This window comes from Clarias gariepinus, chromosome 2 (genome assembly GCF_024256425.1).
Source record: "Clarias gariepinus isolate MV-2021 ecotype Netherlands chromosome 2, CGAR_prim_01v2, whole genome shotgun sequence".
NCBI lineage: Eukaryota > Metazoa > Chordata > Actinopteri > Siluriformes > Clariidae > Clarias > Clarias gariepinus.
Genome location: NC_071101.1, coordinates 14,468,897 through 14,480,968, shown reverse-complemented (window position 1 = coordinate 14,480,968; position 12,072 = coordinate 14,468,897). Strand labels below are relative to the sequence as shown.

The following is a 12,072-nucleotide window of genomic DNA, read 5'->3' as shown; positions in this document are numbered from 1 at the left end:
AAAAAAAAAAAAATGAAAAAAAAAAATCGTCCTCCCAGACTAAATGTACTTGATCAGCTCCGACACATGTTTTGTCCAATTTTTATTATGATTATTTATTTCTGCTCTGGCGCTCTAATGTTAATCTTACTTGAATACAATAAAGTCTCTGACCTGAAATAATTGATGTACATTCGTTTATTCATCATCTATCGTGTACACAGGGTCGTAGTGCGGGGGCCTGGAACTTATCCCGGGAGAATTTGGATACCCTTGAGGAGGGTGCTAATCCATCACAGGGCACACACACATTCATTTACACATTACAGGTAATTTGGGAACGCCAATCAGCCTAATCTGCATGTCTTTGGACTGTGGGAGGAAACCCAAATTCACCTCAAATGCAAACATATATAAATTAGAAATTTAATAGTAAATACATAAATGTGTAATTGAATTATTTCTATATTATTATTTCATCTCCGGATGGTAGGGCGAGCACTTTACCACTGTGACCCCGTGACTTATTTCTAAGCAAATGTAAATAAATATCTGTCATGCCAATAAAGCACCCAACCAGTCACAAACCAGCTTTACAGAAATGTAAAACAGGCAAATATTCATATAATACATGTTTGACTGACATGGGTAGAATAGTTGGGTAGGGATTATATCAAAATGCTTAAAATTTAAGTTTGAACTTTAAGCGTTTTATCTCGTGCATCACGTTGAGCGCTCTGGTTCTGCACCGCCTGAGGTGGGGGGAGATGATGATATGATCTCAAGCTGCAGCTCCCTCTTTCTCTTTCTCTCTCTGCAGCTTTACAGTGTTCAGCTGCACGATGGTGTTTATAGTTTACACCAGATCACCATGTTTCAAACCGCAGCTGATGTTACTGAAGAACAGATTGTGGTTTGAAAAGCAGATTTGGGGTAAGGTACATTTCCTTATTACCCAGAAGCATGCCCTGTCTGATCAAGTACAGTATGTTACACTGTTATCTACTGAAAGGTCACGTTCGGGAGCTTCACTTTAGCAATCAGATTTCATGTTAGTTAGTTAGTGTTTTGTGTGCGTGACTCTTACGTCGTGCATGGAGTCCAGTAGCTTAGTGAGCTGGTAGAATCGTTGCCAGTTCTGGCTGGAGTTCTCTTCCCTCCTCACGATGGCTTTTCCTAGTTCTTTAATGTACGACATCCTGATCTCATCGAACACCGCCTGGCTCTTCAGACCGTCCTTTGGCACTGAGGAACAACGACAAGGTGTTACTGAATATGCAACGTATACAACGCTAACACACATACAGTGCTGGTCAAAAGTGTACACCATATGTGGTATAGTTCTCTCTGTGCGCTAAACAGGTGATGTCACTGATTAGTCTGAGCCTATCTGGCTAAAGAAATGTCCTAATTATTTGAAAAGCTAGTAAAAAAAAACTGTCTATGTTAAAATCAGCAGTCAGTTTCTGGAGCCATGATGTGCGTCATCTCCAGACCTGAACACAAGAGAGCTTTAGCAATCAAGCAGGCATGGACTGAACGAGTGACACCAGTCAGTACCGCAGACGTCTTTTCTGACTCTATGTCCAGCCGGATCTAGCCGGGTTTTTGGAGAATAAACAACTTCATATTAAATAGAGTGCATCCGGAAAGTATTCACACGCATCACTTTTTCCACATTTTGTTAGATCACAGCCTTATTCTAAAATGGATTAAATTAATTTTTTCCCCTCAGAATTGACACCATAATGACAACATGAAAAAGGTTTACTTGAGATTTTCAAGTAAAATTTTTTTTTACAAATTTATTAAAAAAATAAAAATAAATGAGAAAGCACATGTACATAAGTATTCACAGCGTTTGCAAAATTGAGCTCAGGTGCATCCTGTTTCTCCTGAGTCCATTTGTGGTAAATTCAGTTGATTGGACATGATTTGGAAAGGCACACACCTGTCTATATAAGGTCCCACAGTTGACAGATCGCCGAGAAGTATGTATCCAATGATGTAAACTTTAAAGCACTTTTTGTAAGTCGCTCTGGATAAGAGCGTCTGCCAAATGCCTAAATGTAAATGTAAATGAGACAGGATTGTCTCGAGGCACAAATCTGGGGAAGGTTACAGAAAAATTTCTGCTGCTTTGAAGGTCCCAATGAGCACAGTGGCCTGCATCATCTGTAAGTGTAAGAAGTTCGAAACCACCAGGACTCTTCCTAGAGCTGGCCGGCCATCTAAACTGAGCGATCGGGGGAGAAGGGCCGTAGTCAGGGAGGTGACCAAGAACCCGATGGTCACTCTGTCAGAGCTCCAGAGGTCCTCTGTGGAGAGAGAAGAACCTTCCAGAAGGACAACCATCTCCGCAGCAATCCACCAATCAGGCCTATATGGTAGAGTGACCAGGCGGAAGCCACTCCTTAGTAAAAGGCACATGGCAGCCCGTCTGGAGTTTGCCAAAAGGCACCTAAAGGACTCTCAGACCTTGAGAAACAAAATTCTCAGGTCTGATGAGACTGTCTGGCCACTTTACCATGAAAAAGTGATGTGCTGTAAATCCTTCCTGGATGCACTGTATGTATGGAAATTTTATTGCATAAAATAACTTATTATTCTTATTATCTTGATTGTCATTGTTGACAAAAATTGAGAATGTCATTAAAACATTGAATTTCACTTTTGTTCCAATACTTTTAGCCACCACTGTACACACACTCACATGTATATGAGTCAGTTAATTATAATAATAATAATAATAATAATAATAATAATTACATCACAATACTTAAATACTGTAAGTCCTTGCATTAATTAGTATTTAAAATATATTGTCAGCTTATTGAATATTTTGTACCTCTTTTTTGTGGCTGTAAAAATACAAAATAAATACAATACAGACAAAAAAGTGCAGCAGATAATAAACATACAAATTTAATTTGTTCTGAAGTTAAGTTCATAAGTGAAAATTTCTTTTGCCATACGGATTTTCACTTAAGAAATAATGTAAATGCAGACAATCCGTTCCGGCCCCCAAACATATTACAAATACAATAAATCCCCTACATACGAACATTCGAGTTATGAAGGTACAAACATGCGCATGTTCAATGGTGGAAGTTACATTGCCTTGCGTGTGCAGAGTGCATCCCAGGATGTCCGGAAGTGAGCGCAAAAGCAGCGGCGATGAAGCTGGTACCGCTGAGAAGCAAGCAATAATGATGGAGACAAAAAGTGGAAATAATTGAGAGGATGGAGCGAGGTAAAAAAGATGGCAGACATGAATCGTTCTTTCAACATGAATCGTTTATAACCGCCGGCACGATTCTAAAGAACGAGGACAAGATTGTGGAACTTGTTAGTTTCACATGGTGTATAAGCCAATGGTGTTAGCATTCTAGTACCTAGACAATGTTTGTTGGACTTACAAAATAAACTGGACTTACAGTACGAATGAGCTCTCGGAACGGACTCGTTTGTAAAAAAACAAACAAACAAACAAAAAAACGTGTGGAAAAATCACGTACAGTAAATTGTGAATGCATGCCGAAGACACTGTGGTGTTAGCGGTTGATGCTTTTCGAAACAGCTTTTGCTGACTGAAGGGAAAAAACAAAACAAAAAACAAAACATTGTAAAATTCGTGACGAACAGAGGACTTTTGTATGCCGAGGCTGCACTGTAAAATGTAACTAAATGATTAATCTAGTAATTAAACTGATAGAACTGCAAAAGATAAAAATCACATGATAAGGCACACTGATTTTGTGGTTTGCTCACGTTAGACAAAGTGTATAAACCTGATCAATATTCTAATTATGATGTATACTAGGGCTGCAACTAACGATTATTTTAATAACCAATTAATCTGCCGATTATTTTTTCGATTATTCGAATAAATAGCAAAATCCAAGAAAAGCATTCATTTCCAACCCTTTATTCAAAAACAAAACTAAAATCTTTAGAAAGTGTTGCTCCTTGAGCTGTTATAATAATAATAATAATAGAATAAAATAAAAATGGACTAACATAAAAAACAGACATGTATGCTTTACATCTGCCAAATATATATAGTGGAACTTTGGATTACGAGCAAACTCGTAAACCAAATTAAATTATTCAAAAACACACTAACAGAATCACTGCTGTAAAGTAAAAAAATAAAAACAAATTAACCTGCACTTTACCTCTGAAAAGAATTGCAACAAAGCACTGTTTTTGTGCAAAGCAGAGAGAAAGCGTGTGTGTGTGTAAGTAGGGGGGTCTTTGTGTCTGTGTGTGTGAGGCCAATGATACGTGTGCACACACACACACACAGCAGGCAAAGAGCAGCCTAAGCCTTAAGCAGAGAGAGAAAATGGATTTTTAATGTCTCTAATGAGACTTGCTTTTGCTTTATATGCGCGTTATAGTAAACAGTACACGGATGTTGATTATACCAGTAAGAGACGCGCACTAAGACCCTGTGTGGGTTTGTTGGGGGATTTTCTCACCTGTGCTGAGCAGCAGAAGGACCTTCATGCACAGGTACTCTTCGTTTGACACCTGTAGTCTCACAAACTCGTTGGAAATCTTCAGCATCTGTGCACACTGGTCTCCCATGTAGGGCATCTTCATCCTCTCCCTGCACACACACACGTTTACAACAATGCAATTACTCTCCTGTATCCCACATGGGTTCAGAGTGCTACATGCAACAACTTTATGGATTACAGTAATTTAGAAACTCAGTGAAACAATGTTTGCCCTTGCAAAACTTGTTCTCCAACAACGACGTTAAACTGTGTGTTTATTTTCATAAAGAAGTCTAATACTGTTCATATTTCACAATAACAATGTCAGTTATTGTAAATAACCAACTAGCTTGTTGTTTACTCGTCTTTGTTTTCTCATTTGATTCCAGGGAAAAATAAAAAATAAATAAATACAACTTAATTCGTCCCACATAAATCTTAATCTACAGTCAGACCAGAGTGTTAAGACTCAAATTGAGGAGACTGGAAGGTGTGTACGTACTCATTGATCACCAGGTCTGGGGCGAAACACAGCATGTTGCCGTTACTCTGCTGGTAAGATCTCCAGCCCAGACCGAACGACATGAGGAAGAGCCAGGACGACTGAAGCAGGGTCATCTGATCGTCCAGATGAAGATGCCGGAAACCTGAAGACAAGCACGAATGACAAGAGCTTTTAGAATTACAAAAAAACTATTTTAATCAAATTAGTTGCAGACCAATCCCTGCTATCTAATATCACGTGAATGATAATGGATTCCCTATGCAGAGATTTCTTGTTTATTTTTCCAATAAAACAGTTGTGTGCGCGTGTGAAAAGTGTGGAGGAAGAGTAACTGTATAAGACAAGTAAGGGGAGAGGGGAGCTTACTTTAAAGTCACACACACACACACACATACACACACACACATACACACACACATACACACACATACACACACACACACACACACATACACACACATACACACACACACACATACACACACACACACATACACACACACACACACACACACATACACACACATACACACACATACACACACATACACACACATACACACACATACACACACATGCACACACACACACACATACATACACACACACACACACACACACAGCGCCCAAATGGAAACACTTATCTGTCGGGATTTATTTTTCCTTTTTTTAAAAAAAAGTAAAGTGCAGATTTACGTTATATTTTGAGTTAATTATTTTTATGTATGTATTTTTTGGGGGGTTGTGGAACAAATAATTTTGGTTTTCCATTATTTCTTATGGAAAAATTAGATTTGGTTTACGAGTGTTTTGAAACAAATTATGCTAGTAATCCAAGTTTCCGCTGTGTATATCTATCTATATTTACACTATCGTTAAAAAGTTTGGGGTCACTTTCTAACTCCATGATCGTTTCTGATTTTTATCTTTTTCTACATTGTAAAGGAATGCTGAAGTCGTCCAAAAAATCTCCTTTGAACAGTCAAAGGTGAGATGTGTCTGCTACTTATGCTCTGTAAAGACTTCATAACGACTCTAATCTGAGGTGCTGTTAATTGGTAATTTTTCAGGCTGATAACTCTAAATGAACTTCTCGTCTGCAGCAGAGGTAGGTTTTGGTCTCGTCTTCCTGGGATGGCCTTCATGAGAGCCAGTTTCATTATGGTGCTTGACGGATTTTGCAAATGCTGTGTTATTTTATCTTAAGTTAAATTAATTAAAAGGGTAAAAACACAATGTAAATGCTCCTCTGACAGTAGCACTCTGCGTTGTTTTTAAGAAGCGCCCACATTCTGTCTGCTTCCCACAGGATGATGACATGCAGAGCAGTGGCAGATGAAAGAAAAAAATTAATAAATAAAACAAAACTAGTGCATTATATTCATAAAATATATATGAACTATGATAAACACAACAGTGTCATTTCATCTGAATCTGCTCGTGCACTTTTTGAGGAGGGAAGATGACTTGGGTCAGGGGTAGCTCAGTGGTTTAGGCATTGGACTACGGTTCAAACCCCACGACTACCAGTTTGCCACTTTTGGGGCCTTGAGCAAGACCTTTAACCCTCAACTGCTCAGATGTATAATGAGATAAAAATGTAAATCTGCCAAATGCCTAAATGTAAACTTCTCTACGTCTTAACTAAGTCTACTCCTGCTAATGTTCAAAAAATACAAATAAAAAAACTACATTAACTACTTTATTTTTATTCCATTATGTCTACTATAATGCCTTGTGATGATGACAGTCCCAATGCCTGATGATAGTTTGAGAAGGGACGACTGAGTCAGTCACCTGATCGATGTTTAAATACTCGATGCGACACAGTGAGCCTCTTTGTCCAATGACCAATCAAATCTACATTTACACTAAAGCTTGTAAAGTTTCATCTGTCTCCTGTATGAGCTGAATCATGAGGTGGGTGTGTAATAATAATAATAAAGTACCAGGCAGAGCTTTGGCCCATTTGACAGCCGAGATGAACTGGCGTCCTCCCAGTCTGTTCAGCGTGGTCATGAGCCGCGTGGACGTGTCCGTGACTGTGCTGTCGTAGCCGGCGTAGATGGTCTCGGGCTCGATGGCTTTGAGCAGCGACAGCATGGTGGGCACCAGCTGCGGCATGGCTTTGGGCACCAGCGCTCGCGCCTCGGGCGGCGGGGGAGGAGGGAGCTCGGCCGGGTTCGCCTGCTGTGCATTCTTCATCTTCAACTTCTTGGCTTTGCGTGCTGGCGGGAGGAGAGAGATTTAATTATTTTTTTAATATTATCAGACTTGTCAAAGTGGATATTCAGGAGAAGCTGAAATTAGGAGGTATATTTCACAATCTTGCTATGAAAAGGCTCTCTCTTAAAAAGGGTTAAGAGTAATAAGGGTATTTATACAAACTGACAGCTTGAGGTCCCTAAACTTAAGCCTCGATGTAGAACCCTAAGTCCAGGGAGTGGATGGAGCTAGATCTGATCCAACATCTCCTATAAACCCTAACCTGTACAAAACCTTAAACACAAAAATACAATTTAATTTTATTTGTATAGCGCTTTTAACAACTGTCATTGTCGCAAAGCAGCTTTACACAATCAAAAGAATTATTTAAGTTTGTATGGAATGTGAATGTGTATGAATCAATACACCCCACACCTGGACCGCTGGCATGTCTCTGCTGCGGTAAGAGGAGCCAAATCTGGTCCAACCCCACCCTTACTCCTATTTTTTTTCCACCAAAGTGAACCGGGTGCTAGTTCATGTCTTAACAACAATGACAAATTCCAACATGGCTTTGCGAGCAGTTCTCCAAAAACCATCATCACTAGCCCGTTGCATTTTGCCCCTTAGGAAAGAATATAATAATAGCATAAATAATTCCTGATTTTGCCTGCAGTAATTTTCTCAACAAAAGTTAAGAAAGGTTGCCAGATATTACAAAATGTGCCAGTAAACCCTCTAATAACAGCCGAAGATGGTACATCACCTCCCTTATGCAGTAGAATAAGGTATTTAGGCAGTTGCATTTTATATCCAATTTCTCTATCTTCTTAGGTAGATACTAAAATAAACTACATGTGACTACCCTAATCTGGTTTGGTATTTTGGTCTGTCCGTAGATATTACTGTAGTTTCTGTGGCTTAGCTTCTGGGGTAGTTTTGTGTGTTACCTAAAGAGTCGGGTTGCCAGCTCGATGCCCGATTGTCATTCCCACTACGGGCAATTTGGGAATGCCAATTAGCCTAATCCAAAAAATGTCTTCGGACTGTCAGAGAAAACCAGAGTACCTGGAGGAAACCCACCAAGTACGGGGAGAACATGTAAAAAATTTAACCCCGACCCTGGAGGTGCAAGGCGACATTGCTATAATCCCTAAACTTACGTGCCGCCTGTTTAAAGATAGCTGTCACAAACTTTTAGTTGGTCCTGTTACCCAACCCCCTGACGTATACAGTTCTTTTGTCCTAGCTCGGCAAAGTGTTGATGCCACCATGGAACCATTTTTTCTGTCTGTCTGGAAAAAAGAAACAAAGAACCGGCCTGAAACTGGGCTCTAAACTACAGTTGGTCCGGAACTGCCATGGTGGAAAATGAGTACCTGCAGCAAGATATTCTAATGGCTGAAACCCAAGAATGTTTAAACACACTCCTTATCATCTCACTCACTCATCATCTATACTGCTTTATCCTGTATGGATATGGATCCAAAGGGCCTGGAGCCAAACCCAGGAGACTTAGGGCACGGTACACCTTGGACAGGGTGTACCCCACACACATACACACACTCATTCACACACTATGGACAATTTACCTAATCTGCATGTCTTTGGACTGTGGGAGGAAACCCACCAAACACGGGGAGAACATGCGAACTTCATGCGTACAGAGACGGAAATCGAACCTGGCTGGGATTTGAACCCGGCCACTGGAGGTGCAAAGGCGACAGTGCTAACCACTACACCAGTTTTAAAGTATTTAATTTCCTTCCCAATGGCAAATAATCACACTATTCTGTCTCCTAATTTTATTGTAAAATGTATCATCACAAGAATCTTAAGGATTTTTTTTTTTTTGTGAATCTATTAGTCAAGTCTAAATCCCCATTATGTAATAGTCAATGTGGTGTGCGAAGACGCACGTAATATTTGCTCTATTATTTAACGCACCATAAAGCTTTTGGTTTACCTTCCAGGTTCATTCCCGCCATGAGGCACTTGCGGTAGCGGCACGCGGGACAGTTCTTCCTGCGTATTTTGTCGATGATGCAGTCGTTGCGTCCCGCGCACAGGTAATTGTGCTGCCCTGTGAAAACATCCAAGGTAGCGCATATTGCATTGTATTTAGTCAACAAAGCAAAGGAACACTTGTTTATCATGAACAACTTTTACTGCATCACAACAAATAAAAGGAGCGGCGTTTCTAATTACGGCGATCAGGAACGCGTTTCTCCAAAGCACGTTAGTATTAAACTTGGACTTGAGCCGGTTTAGATTCTGACGATCCTCCATTTTAAAATTTTCGTTCAGGTTTTTCAAGTTCTGGCCTGTATTAGTGAGACATGCCAGGTCACACCTCACATGACTGTAGCGCTACCAAGATGGGATAAATAAATACCGGTGTAATTATAAATGACAGAAAGAGCGGGCGACTTCACAGTGCGTGTGCGCGGTACCTTGTGACGCCTCAGACGTGTATTTTGAAAAATGTTTTTGTGGATACGGTGTTTATTTGTGGATCTTGTTTTTGTTTGTAAAGATTTAATGACACAGTTGATAGCTTGTCATAGGATTATAAACAAATTTGTTTCTTTTATCCATTTGATATCTGATCATCCGGTATTTTCTGCGACCCGCGGAATTGGATCGGACCTGCATCATCTGTAGCAAACAAACAAAACGCACAGATCGGTCAGCTTTTTCTGTTGTTCTGACGCCCACTGTGCAAAGTGTTACATAACAAGTGGGATTTAATCAATACCTCAAAGACTACTTTTAAAATTAAACAAAACTATTTTTTTTTTACTTCAACATACACATAATTTAGATATGCATTCTGCATCTAACAGAGAAGAACAGCATGGTTTAATCAGCAGGCAGCGAATCTCTCTGTCTCTCTCTCTGTCTCTCTCTCACACACATGCAGTGACACCATGCTGGTAATCTCGTCTTAACACGACGAGGCTCAGAGAGAGAGAGAGAGAGAGAGAGAGAGAGAGAGACAGCGGGGGCGGACACAGGCAGTATTTACAGAATTTAGTTACCCATCTGCGTTCTGTCCTGAGCTCCATCCTTTTCATTCACACTAAACTAATGAACAAAACATCGGTGGACGATAATAAACAGTGGACAAATAATAAAATTTTATTTTTACCGCAAAAAAATAAAACAACCCAACAGCTGTTCTCTTATAAAACTGCACAAATCTGTGTCTAAAACTCCTGATTTTAAGCAATGAGTTTTCACTCCATATATTGACTGTTTATTTTATTACTATTTATTACTCTTTAGAGAAGTTTCCTTTTATGCAGAAGTGTGATCAAAAGCAACTTTTGCTTATGTCATATTTTTTTATGTCTTAGACTTTTGCACAGTACTGTGCGAAAAAACAACCACCATTTAATCTAATACGATTGCTTTAATCAATAAAAAATAATGTAATAATAAACTGACACATTTCTTTTTTGAATAAATTTGATTACAGACATTAAAACTTCTATGCAAATAAAGTGTCTGCACTGGTGCCTGTTCTGCATGATTTTTTATATTATTAAATGTGACCCACAAACGCATCACAAATTAACAAATTATATCAAATGCAAATTTTTATTCACCCAAGGGACTGACACACAGGTTTTTAAACGAGAGTTACATAATACAGTCTCGAGTCCAAATCCTCGAGTCAATTGCTAGTGTCTTACAATCCGCCCGCCTACTTCGATCAAAGGATGCAGGCTGCTTGTCAGTACCTCGTATTATGAAGTACTGGGGATGGAGACTTTACTTACAAAGCCCCAAAGTTATGGAATAGTCTTCCAAATAATGTTTGAATATTTACATTTTTTGACACAGTCTTAGTATTTAAGTCCAGGCTAAAGACCTATTTATTTAATCAAGCATTTTTGTAAATAGATTTGTCTTAGGTAAAGCAGCAGATCTGGGGAACTCATGGACGTAGAGTATTACGGTGAACTGGTATGTTTAGATGCTGTCTTCCCTACGCTCATTGATCACTCGGGTCTGACGGTGAAGAGATTGGTCGCTTTACATCTCAGTTCCCCCTCATATCTGTGTTTCCTTTTGGCTCCACCTTTTTAGTTATGATGCCATAGTTAGTCCCGCCAGAGTCCCTGCACACATATATATTATCTGTGATGCATGGTGTTATCAGTGAGTGTGGTCCTCACCTTCTACGGCTCTTTTGAAGAAGACTTTACAGCTGCCGCAGGTGAGCACTCCGTAGTGGCAGCCTGACGCCTCGTCCGAACACACCAGGCAGATTTTGTGTGTGCCGCTGGACTTCCCTGTGCCTGAAGATGTGGCGGTGCTGGCCTCGGGCCTGACAGTCCAGTTAACACACAAACACAGAGAGACAGAGAGAGAGAGATCATTTAATCAGCATAGCAGTTTTTAGTAATTAAGTAATGATTGTCTGGAGCTATGCCAGGGTTCTTCATCATCATCATCATCATCAGAGATGTACAAAGTCACTGGGTGCTTCAGGTCTTTTTAATATCATACAAATTTTTATTTATTTATTTATTTATTAGCTGAAAAAATAAATCAGACAAAGAATAAGAAATGTAGATATTTAAGCAATACACACACACATATATATATATTTATTATTATTATTTTTTTTAATAACACTTGCACAATATTTTACTTCTGTACTATCCATATGTATATTTATTCTTATAATTGTACACCACTATTGCTTGTGTAGCTTGCACATAAGAATTTCACTCACGTGTACGGTACCAGTGTACCAGTAACGTGATGTGACAATAAAAGCGACTTGACTTGACTTGTATATAGTGGCAAGAAAGTGATCGTATAAATAGATAGATAAATAGAAGACTGAATGAAAAGATGGATAAA

At 39.4% G+C, this 12,072-nt stretch overlaps 1 protein-coding gene across 1 annotated transcript in view; it reads right to left on the bottom strand.

Annotated features, from left to right (window-relative positions):
- nr3c1 (nuclear receptor subfamily 3, group C, member 1 (glucocorticoid receptor)) overlaps positions 1 to 12,072 on the bottom strand; it is a 47,798-nt gene that overhangs the window by 2,743 nt on the left and 32,983 nt on the right. Inside the window, exons 3-8 of the mRNA XM_053510655.1 lie at positions 11,379 to 11,530; positions 9,161 to 9,277; positions 6,939 to 7,217; positions 4,987 to 5,131; positions 4,464 to 4,594; positions 1,067 to 1,224 (exon numbers count right to left, since the gene is read on the bottom strand). Coding sequence (XP_053366630.1) covers positions 1,067 to 1,224; positions 4,464 to 4,594; positions 4,987 to 5,131; positions 6,939 to 7,217; positions 9,161 to 9,277; positions 11,379 to 11,530 — 982 coding nt within the window. The remainder of the gene's footprint in view (positions 1 to 1,066; positions 1,225 to 4,463; positions 4,595 to 4,986; positions 5,132 to 6,938; positions 7,218 to 9,160; positions 9,278 to 11,378; positions 11,531 to 12,072) is intronic.